This window comes from Bidens hawaiensis, unplaced genomic scaffold, assembly GCF_021521415.1.
Source record: "Bidens hawaiensis isolate Kalapana, Puna unplaced genomic scaffold, B.hawaiensis_p1.1 tig00012136_1, whole genome shotgun sequence".
Taxonomy (NCBI): Eukaryota; Viridiplantae; Streptophyta; class Magnoliopsida; order Asterales; family Asteraceae; genus Bidens; species Bidens hawaiensis.
In genome coordinates this window covers 793206-808752 of record NW_027491976.1, presented here as the reverse complement: position 1 = coordinate 808752, position 15547 = coordinate 793206, and the positions used below count along the sequence as shown (strand labels likewise).

The 15547-nt window shown below is 34.1% G+C and overlaps 1 protein-coding gene across 1 annotated transcript; it reads right to left on the bottom strand.

The window, feature by feature from the left end:
• Positions 1 to 6867: 6867 nt before the first annotated feature.
• Positions 6868 to 9864, bottom strand: LOC143540065 (uncharacterized). The gene is made up of 5 exons (XM_077033223.1): positions 9553 to 9864; positions 8265 to 8368; positions 7508 to 7621; positions 7226 to 7309; positions 6868 to 7118 (listed from the first exon to the last, which is right to left on the bottom strand). The coding sequence occupies exons 1-5, from the start codon at positions 9794 to 9796 to the stop codon at positions 7062 to 7064; spliced, it is 603 nt and encodes a 200-aa protein (XP_076889338.1). The 5' UTR covers positions 9797 to 9864; the 3' UTR covers positions 6868 to 7061.
• Positions 9865 to 15547: the final 5683 nt, after the last annotated feature.

Here is a 15547-nt window from a genome sequence, read left to right as displayed (position 1 = left end):
ACCAAGAGATAAGTGTGTGTGTGTGAGCCGATCCAAGGGAGAGCAAGGGGGGCTGCCGTCAATTGTGAGGGAGGGAGAGAAAGAGATTAGGGTTCTAGGTTAATATTAATAATAACAAGATGTTACACTTTAGTCCCTCAACTTTTAATTGTTACTTTTCTAGCTTAATTAACTAGTTCTTGTTTCTTGTCTAGCATCACACATAATATAATTTAGTATCACATATGTCTAACACATAATTATCACATAATTATTGTTTTGACGTTTTTCGTTTATTCATCAATTGTTTGCGTCAAATCGTTTTGCGCTTCGGTGCAATTCCCGAAAGACTACACATGTAGTAATTGTCAAGCGTCATTTAAACCCTAGTTTAAATGTAATGAGGTGTGCGTTATAGATTCAATGATCTTTAAGTTTGAATTGACGGAGTTTAGTTAACGGAGTTAACCTGAAATTGACGATTGTCACAGCAAGGGAGACCACGGAGATCTGGTTGTGTGTCGCTAGTTGGTGATGCCTCTGGAGTCTGATGCGTCGATGTATAATGGGTGTAAAAATTTAAGTATAACATATTGTATTATTATATTTTTATCTATAAGAAAATCTAATCAGGAACTATCGAGTACTTAATAGGTAAACGACTAAGACACCGAAAATTATTAGATGGGTTTGTGTCTACCTGATTAGTACACGAAACCTGTTAAGGTCTTACCTGATACCTGTTAAGGTCGTGTAGGTTTGTGTCGTGTATTTGTGTACGTGTCTAAATTGCTAGCTCTACTTTTAATGATGTAAGGCTATGTGTGATGGTTTGACTAACAAGTGAATAACGCTATGTCACGTAGACATGACGACTCTCACTAACTTTACTAATAGTTTTATTAATTTAACAACACAAATATTATTTAATTTTTTTTTTATATATAAAAGTGTGAGTTAACTAATTTGATTGGTTATATACTTATATTTAGTCGTGGTCCCAAAAGAATGAGCCTCATAGCTTGTTACTCGATTGGCGCCCAAGAGGGCTCTTCCATTTGGCACTTAATAGTTTGGGTAGTGAAATGGTATGGCGCTTAGTGTAGTGGGTGAGGCTGGGGCTGGGGCTGGGGCTGACCCACAATTGTGTGGATTGAGATCTTAGAACACCAATGTTTTTTAGAAATTCCTTAGAAGTGGTATATTAAATTTTTTAAGAATCTCATAAAAATTAATACTTGGAGCCTATATTATGAATATTGATGTAGTGTAGTGGAAAGTCCCTTCCTATATTATGAATATTGACGGTGATAGGTTCATGCCTTACAAGGCTTAGTTTTTGTCGTTTTTAGTGTTAATTATTTGATTATTAACATTAGAGTAATTTTTTTAGTGTTAATCAATCATCTGATTGTTAATGCTGTAATAATCAGTTTGCATATCATTGTTTTCAACTATATGTACTGATTTTATTTTTTACTAGTTTAAGTTAATGCTTTTCGACGCATGCTTATAAATGGTGTGGATCTTGGTTTTATCTCAAACGGGTTAATCAGAAAATAGCTAAACAAAGTGATTGGTCGAAAGAAGCATAAAGTTGATAATTTGAAAGAAAGGGTTTATGTATCAACCCTACCCATTTTGACCAATTCTTATTTTTTTTGAATGGTCAGCTCGGATTACTGACGGGTCACTAACCCACCTGATCATCTCATTTCATTCTTAGGAGGAAACCCAACTCTATAGGTGTGACTTGAACCCAAAACCTATTCAATTTTAAATTGAAGTATTTTGGTGTTTCGCTCTAACCAATTGAACTAGAGATCATTGGCCATTTTCACCCATTCATGTGGTGATGAGTGAAAAGAAAATTTTACTATGATATTGCTTTTTTTTTGTTATGTTCCTTGTCTCAATTTAACCCGAACAACAACCGACAAAAAAAAATTTGAAAATTTTAAACAAAAAGTAGAATCTATTAACAAAAAAAAAAAAAAAAAAAACATTAATCCGCCACTAGTTAGTAGGACTAGTTAGTAGGACTTGTAGCCTTGTAGGAGTGTCACCCAATATAGCGGGTCTAATCAAGAGTTTATGAGAACACCTTCCTCATTATCATTTAAAGGGTTTTTGAGTGATTAAACACAATTGAGATGTGATTTTTTTAATGATTAAACATATATACACAGTTGAGATATGAGTTTATGAAATATTAAGAGTCATATATAACAACGTAAGGAAATGTTTCTAGAAAACTATTGTATCATATAATTTCATGTCATTATTAGTAATATAAGATCAAATTCACTGGTGAGTATGTCATGACTCATGATCTTTTATATGAAAAAGAAAAAAAATAGTATACACTTCTGTAAAAATAGTATACTCTAGTAATAAATGAAAAGAGAGAAAATACTATTAAAGGGGTGAAATTTTTTTTTTTTCTAAATAGAGTTTGATCGGCTATAGATGCAGCAGTATCATGACATTTCTTTAAATGTTTTAAACTTTTAATTGTTCACTTAAATTTCACTTAAAAAGTGCCAAGCCATCATTATAGGTGAACAGGTTTCATCTACCAGAATTAAAACATTGTTTATAAATTATAACAATTGTTAAATCAACAAAATGAGTTAGGATTTAGGAACGACGTAGAATTATTAGTTAGGGTTAGCGTTTGGGAAAATTACAACGGTAATTTTCGGTTCACTATACTCAAATAAATAAAAATCAATACAATATAAATCTGGATTTTGTAATACATAAATATATGCTTGTTCTGATGGTCAAGTGCTAACACCATTAATTGTTATAAGAGTTGTGGGTTGAAGTCATGCCTTGAGTATTTTGTTACTTTCGGGTTGAGTCGAAGTGTTTTCCCCAGTTGACTTTCTTCTTTGATTGGCGGGCTAAGTCACCATGTTTTATTTCTCGGGCAAAAGGATGTTCCATTTATTAGGATGATATTGTGTTTCCACACGCCTTTGTTGTTGAAAGATAATATATTTACTTTTTAAAACAATATTAATAAATGCAATGATATAATTGTGAGTGACAACCATTTTATTGTTATATTTATTATTTATGTAAATATAAAAGTGATCATAAGTGTAAATTATTAATTATATAAATCTTAATATAAGCAAATAGCGACCATAAAAGTTTTAGTCACGCAGTGTAAATGACATTGTTATGTTTTTTTCCGGATAACTTTTTTAGTGGTAGCTATGGCACATAACATTATTTCCGATTATTTCCCTCCTCTTCATCACGATCTCTCCTCTCCACTTTATAAATTTTCATTTCGCTCAATATGACAACCCTGGTCATCCAACTTTGAATTTGGCATTTTACAACGTGGATCATCTCAATCTCCTATCTCAACTCCACTCCTATTAGCCTTATTGTTTATTAAATAGAACTGCGTAAATGATCACTGAATGATTTATGTAACTAGTCTTTTTATCTACATTTGAAATAATCTAACTATCTAAGACACGACTTTCTATTAGGGGCTTCTCGATGAAAGTAACGTTTTGAGACTTTTAAATTAAATTTATACATTGACATAGCCAAAATATATAATGCCACATGTTCACACAATTCATAAATTTGACACTTTCCGACAAAACAACAAGACCAATAAAAGATTGCCAAGATTCGGACCCAAACGTGAGCTTTTTCATTTTTTTATATTTTCCCTAGACATCCTTTTATAATTTTGTGTTTCTATCATCTATTGGTGAAAAAGTAACTACTTTAAATCTATATCTTCTGTGATACAGAATGTTTTTTTCCCATCTTACCATTTTATCTCATACTTCGTAGACGATACTCCATGAGTGAGAGGATATTATTACTTGATACGTTTATTTGTTTTCTTTGTTATATTCATTTACCAATTACTATCTCTAGTGAATAACTTTTAAAGTAAAATATTATTTAACATAAAATGAAGGCTTCTGTCGAGAATTAACACGTCTTAGTATCTTTTGTTGTCGATACATTTGGGCCTCTTGCCCCGACGCTACCACGTTTCCGAAATAAGTTCAGCGGGTCATACACAATGACTTATTGACGTCAAAAAACAATAATTTTGTTTTCAATAGCATCAGAGTTGTCATTCAAATTTCCCTGTCTTACTAGTTGAATCATTTTATTGATGTTATTATTATTATTATTTTGAACGACAAAAAGAGCTTTATTAACCATCAAAACAGCATAGTAAGAAGCTAACGAAAAGGATGAAAAAGAAAAAAAACACAGCCCCCCACCCCCAAAAAGCATCCCCGCCTATACATCAAAGGCACAACATTTCTTCCATGAGATCTCTCCTAATTTGATCTATTCCGGGTAAAAAAAAAAAGCTTTTATGTTGCTAAAATTTTATTGATGTTATTAACAAATATTTACTTAAAAAAGTTAAAAGAAGAATTAATTATCATTTATTATCTTTATTATCACCCGGTGTATATTAGTCAATAAAGCTTTCACATCACTCCACTATCCCACTAATATACGCATAACACGTAACACATCATCATCATTATCATTATCATTATCATTAACATTAACATTTCAACGCATCCACAAACCCCAAACAATAACCATAACCACTCGTGTTTTTCTCCCCAACCAAAACATCTCAACCAAATAAAACCAAACCAAACACAAAACCATGAATTCACGCCTCTTCCCCGACCGGAAAATCTCCGTCACGTTCTCTCTCCTCGCCCTCATCGCCGCCACCGTCATCATCTACACCTTCCTCGACACCACCACCATCACCAACAACCTCGTATGCTCCGGCAACCTCAACAACTTCCAATCCTCAGACACACCAATCCAACTCCGCCCCATCCTCCACTACGCCACCTCCAAAACCGTCCCACAACAATCATTACCGGAAATTAATATCTCCTTTAACGTTTTAAAACAAATCTCGCCTTGCAACTTCTTAGTATTCGGTCTGGGCCACGACTCCTTAATGTGGTCCACGTTTAACCCAGGCGGGTTAACTTTATTCCTGGAGGAAGACCCCAAATGGGTCCACACGGTTTTGAAAACTTTTTTATATGATATGTTACTTTTATTAAATATTATACTATTGTTAAGGTATATTTGTTGACTAAGATTTTGTAACGTATGTTATCAGGAGTAATGTTTTATAGAGATGTTTTGTATTTTCATTTTACTTCTTGCCATTTATTTTTGTGAAAAGGCTAAACTCTGAGTCAGTGTTAACTTGGTTTAGACAACGTAGTCTGGATAGAGTTCGGGTAACGAGGCTCTCCGATTTAATAAGTGTGGTGACATACAAAACAAGAAATTCGTTAAAAAAGTTTGATTTTGTTTTGATCTTAAAACATGGGAGATTTTATTTACTGCATCATGTACATAAAGAGATTGAATATAGCGTTGAAAAGTAATGATTTAAAAATTAAAATCAATAGATAATTGATTGGTTTTCTATAGGTGACGAATTTGAAATAAATGTAGCAATATATAGTGTTGATTTTGGTAGATTGACTTTGACTTTTAAAGTTTTAAAGTATATCAATATTTAATGATTTCTTTTACCATGAGAGTTGCTAAATAGACACCACCCTTGTATTCTGGACATTGGTCTCTTGTCATGTGTTGTCATACGAATCATATTAACAAAATAATTCTAACAATATGTTCGAAAATCGAAACAGTCAATCACAATAAGCGTCCAAATCGTATGTATATTCATACGAGTCGTATTATGTAGCATATGAATCATATTGTTTGCCGTACGAGTTGTATGGTCATGTTCAGTTTGAATTTTGAACGTGAATCTTAATCATTGTTTGTAAATGCATTATACAAATTGTATGTTGTGTACTTATATTTTTTTGAATGAAATTTTAGGTAGAAGTTTAGTTAGAATTCGTTATGTAAACAAAATTATTAACAATAATATCTCTAGAAAATATAAACAACCCACTTTTACACTATAAAAAAACAAAATAACCTATTAATCTTAAGCTTATACAAATTTTTTTAGCTATGTATAGTTTTTAAAAACATTTTGTGCAACCGTGATAATTTTCACCACCAAATTGGCATAAATTTCTCTTTATGTTTGTATTATATATCCCTACTGTTAACAAAAACAAATTCAATTTAGGTGTTCGTGTGTTTAGATGATTTGGAAAACACCGTGGACGTAACAGCTTACGTCACAGTGGCCCAAAGATCTAAGAAAACCGTAGACGGAAGTGTCAACATTTGGAGTAAAAGAAAAAAAGAACCAACCTGTCTCTAGCTTCACCCCCTCGTCTGACCCCGCCAATGAACTACACCTGCATGGGTCTCTCCCTCACAAACGGTCTCCTCCAGCCCACACCCCTTCCACGGGCTTGCCACATCACCTGCAGGCAGTGTTGCAAAAATCCCGACTAGGTTAATTTTGGGCTAGTCGGCAAATTAATCGGTTAACAGTCAAATCCGGCCAAAATCGACGATTTTCGACGAGATTCCGACAAAAATCAGTGGTTTCTAGCGAGATTCAGACCCAAATCAACTATTTTCGGCGAGATTGCATCAAAAACTAGCAGTTTCCAGCAAAATTCCAGCCAATTTCTGGCCAAAATATGTTTGTGTATGTATAAAACTGAAAATTACATATAAAAAATGTGTATAAAACTGAAAAATATACATTAAAGTCTGATCCGATTAATCTCGACTAATCCCGATTCCCCACCCCACCGCCCGACCACCGACTAGCGATTTTTGCAACAATGTCTGCAGGCGTCCATGGGCCATGGGGTTGTGATGAACTAACCTGTGAACTTTTCATACTCTGATGGCTACTTGTTCTCTTGCACCAGTTGGTTGTATTTTCATTGAAGATCCTTGGTTTCTTCAGATAATTGATGTAAATTAATAATTTCTCCCTTATTTTTACATGTAATCTAATATACAGAATAACATTTGATGATCATTTTACAACAGAGTACAAGTACAAAAGTAAAAACATTTCTTTGCTAACAATTTAGTTACTAATTACAGTTTTTGGTATTCGTCGCGATTACCAAAAATAATAGATACAATGACTACAGGAAATATCTCATTCTATCATCTCGTTTCATAGCATAGTATACAGCTTGAACCTGGAAAAGAAAGAGCATTCCGCTTTTCATCAAATCTTTTATATATTCTTGCATTATATGGAACCGACTATATAAAACATGATGATAGTCACAATCGTGCATTATACCTGTTTACTAGAAACAATTTGAACAGGTCCAATGTTCACAGACACGTATTTCCCACCTGATGATAATTTCTGCTTCACCTTGCCCTGTCCCGATAAAAGTTTATTCAAATTGCGTCACAAAACTAACTTAGAATGATTGTTTTCCTGTTTTTATACATTTTCATTTTGTTTTTTTTTAATATAAATTGAGCATATCTTTCTTTAATATAAACGTTGCAAGTTGCAACATTGTCGAATTTCCAGAAACTTTGTAAAGTTACAGAAAAAAGACGATAGACTTACTTGCGGAATTGGATGTTGAACTACTGACTCAACAGCAACTACCATGGATTGCACAAAATCATCACCTCCTGATCCAATGGCTGTAAAACCTCGAGCAGCAGGGTAGATGTATACCTGTCGTACAAATCATTTGATAGCTAAGTTACAACTTACAACTTACAAACAGTTCAAAGGGCTGAACCGCTTAACTGATTTGTGTTTGTAGTCAAATGAGTTATCTTAATTTTCATATTTAAGAGCATGTTTGGGATTGAGTTTAAAAAATGCTTATTGCCTTTTTCAAAAAGCCATTTTGAAAAGCCAGAATTTGAGGCTTTTAGAAAACTGCTTTTTAACCCTTTCAAAAAGCTAAAATAAAAAGGATTTTCGAGACTGCCAAACACATTTTAACTTGTTGGCTTTTTGAAAACACCAATAAGCCAATAAGCATTTTCCAAACTCAATCCCAAACATGCTCTAAGATTTAAATGCACATGCTTTACTTTTGAAATGATGCAACTTTGGACCCCGGAGATAATTCATTAACAAATCACAATACTTAAACCATTTGAAAAGAAAGTCACAATCATCAAATTATTAAAACCACAATATCACAATGACCTAATTCATCTGCTTCTATGTAAGTCATAAGCCTATACGAATATACGATGTAAGCAACATGATCATGTATTCATAAATCATGATACTTGTGTACAAATGGTTAGTATAGCTTAAACAGAAATTTCAAATTGAAAATGAGCCAAAATATAATCACTACCATTTTAGTGAGACTGAGCGCATCATAGGTTGAGTCATTAGTAGCTGTTCCTCCAAGGATCATGGTGGTAGTTCTTCCCATTCTCCCTTCAACCTTTGAAATTTCTGAATCATACATATATCAATATTGGTAATATTAACATGTAGCGACGGAAACAAAACTTCTTAGTCAGAGGGTCAACACACAAGGTTCTATTATGTTTCGAATACAATTAACTGGTCTAAGTCATGTTTTTCTAAAATTATATTTGGCTTTTATATATTAAAAAATTGACAAATTCTGGTGACCAGAGGGTAAACGGACCCCCTTGACCCTTCCCTGGTTCCTCCCATGTATGGAAAAATACTGGGGGCGGCCCCAAGGAGGGGCAATGCGGACGCACGGCTAGGACACGCTTTTTCCGGGGGCACAAAAATTCTAAAAAATTCCTGATATTATATATATTTTTAGAATACCCAAACGCTTATAAGCCTACTAATTGCTGTGATAAACTAATTCCAATACCATGATTTTTCTGGTTGTTATATTTATCGCTATAACTCTAATCATCGTTTAAAAAAAAATAGTTTACATTATTTAGGGGGTGTTTGGCCTAGCTTTTTTAGCTTAAAAAAACAAAATAAGCTTAACTTGGTGTTTGGTTTAGCTTTTTAAGCTTATGTTTATTAGCTTATATAAGCTAACTTGAAGAAGCTTATTTGAATATCGTTTTCTAGCTTATTTGAAGAAGCTTATTTGTGTAAGAGTGTAAGTTACTCATTTGTCCTCAAATGGTGGTGGATTAGTAATTGTTGAATCAACTTATTACTCTTAACAAATTAAAGAATGGTGGATTAACAACTTATTAAGATGCATAATAACTTGTATAATATAAGCTAATTCAAACACTTAAAAAGAGCTTATCAAATAATAGAAAATAAGCTATAAGCTACTTTAAAATATAAGCATAAGCAAAAAAAATAAAAGCCAGGCCAAACACCCCCTTAGTTCGTTAAAGTCTAAACGGCATATTTTTTCCAGCTCAGCCAGGGCACGTGAATTCAAGTTCGCCGCCACCAGCAAACACTCTGTCTTAAGACTCTAATCTCATATTCTCACATACTGTAAATCCCCAATGTTAATAATGAACATTAAGAAGCCAAATTATTTTATTAATAAACACACAGTTCTAAAGAAAATTATCTTTAACCCCTTTATATTTAACAAAAAACCCAAAGTTTTTAATTTTTATGATCAATCCCAACAATCATCAAACAATAATAATATACAAAAGTCTTAAAACAATGACCTGAAATGAGCTTGAGGATAGCATCTTGATGGGTCTCATGTTCATTACCCATAGACGATGCATCTTCTTGATTATAGCAATTGGGTCGATTATGATCTTGTATTCGAATACCCAGATTTGGAAATCTGGTGGTGATTCGACAACACGAGTTTTGTGAGTTGGGGGAAACCGAAGGAAACGAAGTGGAAGTGAAATTGGGAGTGGTGAGAATTACAGGTCTGAATAGTGGTGTCAGACATCCCATGTTTGTATTGGTTTGATTATTAAGAATCTATAGTAATCTGGTTCAAGATATTTGTATCATAGGGAAGATAGATAGATATGTTGAAGTGAATATGTTTGGGGGGTTGTGATAATAAAATGAGTAGATTTTTTAAGTTATTGTTTTATGAATATAGTGAAACAGAAAATGGAGGGGTATTTTTGTCAATCATAGCAAGATAAGAGGTTAGGAAGTACTTTACTTCTTGGGGATATGTTTGCTTGTTTAAGAAAAATACTATAACACCAAAATTCAAAAGTGTAGCATGTCATTGGTTTGATATCATGTTTATTCGGTTTGAAAACTCCTTGGTTGAAACCTAGAACTTAACCAAACCGAATTCTAAAAGTTTAAAAAGGAAAAAAATCGAATTTGATTCAGTTTTCAATCGAATAAAATTTTTTAAAATTTATTTATTACTATTTGTTATTGGATTGAGTCGGGCTAAACTTGTAATTAGATTGGATAAAATCATAAAACTTAATTAATCTTTTTTTTATATGGTTAAGGGTATGTTTGGTAAAACTAGCTGTTAGCTGTTGGCTGGAAGCTCGTAGCTGGAAGCTTTTTAGATATATTTAGGTGTTTGGTAGAGTAGCTTAAGCTTTTAATAAAATGTATAAAATGACCAAAATGGACATAACTAAATAACTAAAAAACATAATGCTAAACCTAATCACACATGTGTGTGTGTGTGTGTGTTTTTCCCAAATAAATAAAACATGGTTATTTTCAATTAAATAAAACATAGTCAATACCAAACAGTCGACAATAAAATATAATGCTGTTAAATCGTTATTGTCGTGCATTCCATATCAAAACAGCAATATTGTTGCGAACAAATTTAATCTCATTCGTTGTTCCTTCAAATAGACCATTGGTGCTTGTGTCATGGTTACTAACATCATGAAGTTCATCTCGTGGTATATAGTTTGGATGTTGCTCCATTGTAGTAAACATGATATCTTCTTGAGAATTACGTATATAGTTATGCAATGCAAATGTAGCCATGATAACATCAATTTGTGTTTGAACGCTATACTTGGGCATTGTACCAAGTATCTTAAATCGTTTCTTCAAAATTCCAAATGACCTCTCAATATAACTTCGTAAAGATGAACGTGAACGGTTGAAAGCTTCTTACATGTTACTCGGGGGCTCTCTTTGAAATTGAGATTGATGGTATCTTTGTCTTGGAATATGGAACAAGGTATCCTTTTCTGCCTGGATATCCTTTATCAACCAAATAATATCTACCCGATAAAAGAGTTGTAAAACGAGAGACGTTGAGATTTATTAAAACTAACATGAAACAGTTCCATATATATGTTTAAACAATTCTAAATATTACCTTCAGGTGGGTGTGGAAAGTTGAATTTACTATCCTGGGTCGCGTTAATGAAAACACGTGTGCCATGTGCTGAACCCTCCCATCTGATCGATACGAATGTGAAACACATATCGAAGTCACATGTTTCCATTGCGTTGAAAGTTGGTACCCCTTTTATACCAATATAAGGTAGTTGTTGACTCTCTGGGATGCAGGCCCCCTATGTGTGTACCGTCAATACATCCGATACAATCCTAAATATAATTTGAAATTAGTTAAGTAACAAAATAAATAAGCATGAATGGCATTAATCAATTCAATACCTTGAAATACGACATGTATCTTTTATCGTTCAAGATTTGAGGTGGTACAAATTCAAAATTTGGATCTTTTGGTCTTATAATGTCGCGTGCTAGACCTTGAAAACCTTTATCTCTACCAGTTATTGCCTCTAGAACTTCATGAAATGCTCTACTAATAGTCTTTCCAGAACGTTGAAAACGCTCCCCAACATCCCTGTTAGATAATCCCAAAGCCAATGTATACAGAAATATCCCCACCTTCTCATAAGTTGACATTCTATCACTCGACTGCAATCCATAGTTTGATTCAAGCTCTCCACATAAATTAATAAACACGTTTGGATGCATTCGGAATGCATTTACACATCGTATAGGATTTTCATTTAAAACTTCCATTATCCAAGCCTGCCCCGTTTGTGATGATGTCATGCATGGTTCCTTGTATATATGCTTATAATAGTATGCAACAACTAGATCACTTGTAAAAGTTGAATCCAACAAAGATGTTATAGGATGACCTATTGTAACACCCCGGCCTCTCGTACCACCAATATTGTCCGCTTTACCCCCGATGGGTTGCCCATCCGGGAACTCACGACTTTGTTTTTGGTTGCCCAGGTAGAGACTTCCCAGGTGGTCACCCATCCTAGTACTACTTCCACCTAAGCGCGCTTAACCGTGGAGTTTTTCATGTGCTCCACAGCCAACTAAGCCCAAAACGCGTTGGTGATGTTAAGAGGCAGGACATTACTTATGAACCAAGGATCTCTCTTGTCCACGGCCGATGTGAGATAGCCTAAGAGTGGGACGATGTTGTGTTTGCCAAGGGTGTTACACCTATTTAACCTATCAAGCATTATATGTTTCTAACGGGCCGAAGCGGACTGTAGGTGTAGCTCACTAACTACCGACTCCTCGACTAGTCACCGATTTTTTCCGATGTTTGCAAGTTGCAACATTGTTTTTAGTAGATCCAGTTGTAGCTGGAAATGTACAGATTCCTTTTTTGCTTTTCGGTGGTGTGAGTGTGACCAAATTCTATATTTTCGGTCATTATTATAAACTTGTATGAAAATTTGATCAAATTTGGAAAAGATGCTTTTGGATATGGAACCTAATGCAGCTTAGAGTCAATCATTAATAGTGATGCCAAAGCCTTTGGGATGATTAATGTTCATTACTGTTTCATTGAGATTTCATTTAGGGACAATGCAGAGCATTTAAAGATGCACCATTTCAGCATTTGCTAACTTGACAATAGGGAAATCTCCTAGAAAGTGGACTGCAGGTGCAAGTCATTAAACGGGCAGGCCATGCTAATTTCGGACCAAAATTCAAAGGTTTGGTCAAAAGAGACATTTCAAATATATTTGTTTCAACTATAAATGGGTCAGATTTGGCCTATTTAAAATGATAACTAACTAAAGGAACACCAAAGAAAACTAAATTTGAGATTATGATCTTCCATTACCATTACCATAGCTAATACATCTGAAGGATAAATTGCAGCCACGATAACTACTAACTAACCCCTCATGTTGTTAGTATTTAAAAAGAAAAAAAGTTAGTAACTAACTAAAGGATAGGGGTGCAAATGAGCCAAGCCGAGCCCGAGCTCAACTAGGCTCGAGCTCGGCTCGTTTAACTTACACAGAGCTCGAGTTCGGCTCGTTTCGAGCTCTATTTTCAAAGCTCGAGCTCGGCTTGTGAATGGATTTTGAAGCCCGAGCTGGCTCATTTACTATTTATCAATTATTTTTTATATAATAATAATTATTTTATATATTTTTTCTATTATAATTTTATGTATAAAAGAATATATAATTTTATAATTTTTTATATAATAATAAACGAGCCGAGCCACTCGCGAACTACTCGAGATCGACTCGTGTAAAACCTCGATCGAGCCCGAGCTCGAGTCTAAAAGTAAGCACATTTAATAAACAAGCCCGAGTTCACTTATCGAGCTCGAGCCGGCTCGCAAGCCTAAACGATTTCAAGTTAGTATTAAATAAATAATTAGTTCTCCCTATTTTCTTTAGAAAAAAGTCAGTAACTAACTAAAGGAAAGGGGTGAAAACGAGCCGAGCCGAGCCCGAGCTCAACTAGGCTCGAGCTCGGCTCGTTCAACTTACACAGAGCTCGAGCTCGGCTCATTTCGAGCCCTGTTTTCAAAGCTCGAGCTCGGCTTATGAATGGATTTTGGAGCCCGAGCCGCGGGCTCGGCTCATTTACTATTTATCAATTATTTTTTTATATAATAATAATTATTTTATATAATAATAAACGAGCCGAGCCGCTCGCGAACTACTCGAGATCGGGTCGTGTAAAACCTCGATCGAGCCCGAGCTCGAGTCTAAAAGTAAACTCGTTTAATAAACAAGCCCGAGCTTCACTTATCGAGCTCAAGCCGACTCGCGAGCCTAAACGATTTAAAGTTAGTATTAAATAAATAATCTGTTCTCCCTATTTTCTTTAACATATAAATAGTTTGACATTCAAGACAGAAGATATGATTTATTATAATATCATCTACAACCTAATTTTGTATTCATCATTATAGATTACATAGAAAACTGAGCAAAAATTCTGCAGAATTTAGTTTAATAAGGATAATGATCCAAAACAATTGAAGATCTAAATAATAAATTAAAATCAAATTCGTCGATGCACACAGTTACGTATCATCAATAATCATCCATCAAATCGTAAAAACATATATTATGCGTAATCAATGAAATAAAATTAAGTAATAATTGAAGATCAGATTCTTACCTTTAACCTTGCTTGAAGAAACCTGAAGGAACGTATAGAATCAGAAAAGTAAAGACGTGAAGGAAGATGGGATAGAATAAAAAATATACTGGGAGGTTAATTAGGTAATTATAATCGCTAAAAGCTTGTAGACTTTTTAAACGCTACTAACATGGAGCCTTTTCCCCTAATATAAAAGCTTATAGCTCCTCTAACTAGACACTAACTAAACAAGGCTTTTTATTAAAAAAGAGTTTTATCTTAAAAGTTTGTAGCTAGAAGCTCCTAAAAACTTGTCAAACATACCCTAAATGAGTTAAGATTTCCAAAAACTACAAAATCAAACCAAAAACCCAATTTGGTTTCAACCTAAAACCATATTTGTAATTTGGTTCAGTTTTTTTTTTTTTTTAGGATTTGTGAAGCCCTTTTGGGCTGATAATAATTAGGCCCATTAGAGTTATTTTGGGGAGTAAGTTAGAGCCCTAATTAGGTCTTATAAATAGAGGTGTATAAATCGGTTAACTGGTTAATCATTAGCCGACTAATATGCTAACTGGTTATTTTTGGCTGGAATTAACCGGTTAGACCGGTTTTTCGGGTCAGGTAGTAACCGGTTTTAACCGGTTACTAACCGGTGGTTAGGATCAGTTAAAAAAATCGGTTAACCGGTTTTGAAATCAATAATATAAACCGGTTACTAACCGGCGGTTAGGATCGGTTAGTAACCAGTTAGGATTGAACCGGGAGTAACCTGTTACGAAATCGGGTACAAACCGGTTAACCGGTTTCTGTGAGCACCTCTACTTATAAATACTCACATATAGTAATTGTACTCTTTGTACCATTGAGCAGTAAAAAAAACCCTAGTTCCAACTATTGAATAGGATCGGTTCCGAGAATTGAAAAAAAGAAAAAATTAGGCTGAAGACGAAAAATATTTTGGGCCTTAAGTAAAAAAGAGTTTTTTGTTGTGTTTAAACAATTTATTTTTTAAATTGACTTACTTAGTTATGATTTGGATTGTGTAAACACTTTTGTATAAAAATAGGTTAAACATGTGTTAAATGAGACTAGAATCAACAATATTCTGGTTGGGAGTCATACCCATTTTCCACTAGATCAAGTTAGTTGTTACATAACTAATTTTAAACATTAAATATACATATCGTTTTTCATAAAAATACATATAATTTAAAAAATAAAATAAATCCCGGGCCTAGCGGGGTGTCGGCTCGGAAGCAATCGACCACCCAGCCCCACCCTAGGGCTGGCCATGCTGGTGGATGTAGGTTGCCTTGACCAAACCACATAAATCTCGTGTTCTTGTTTACTCTTTCGTTTGTG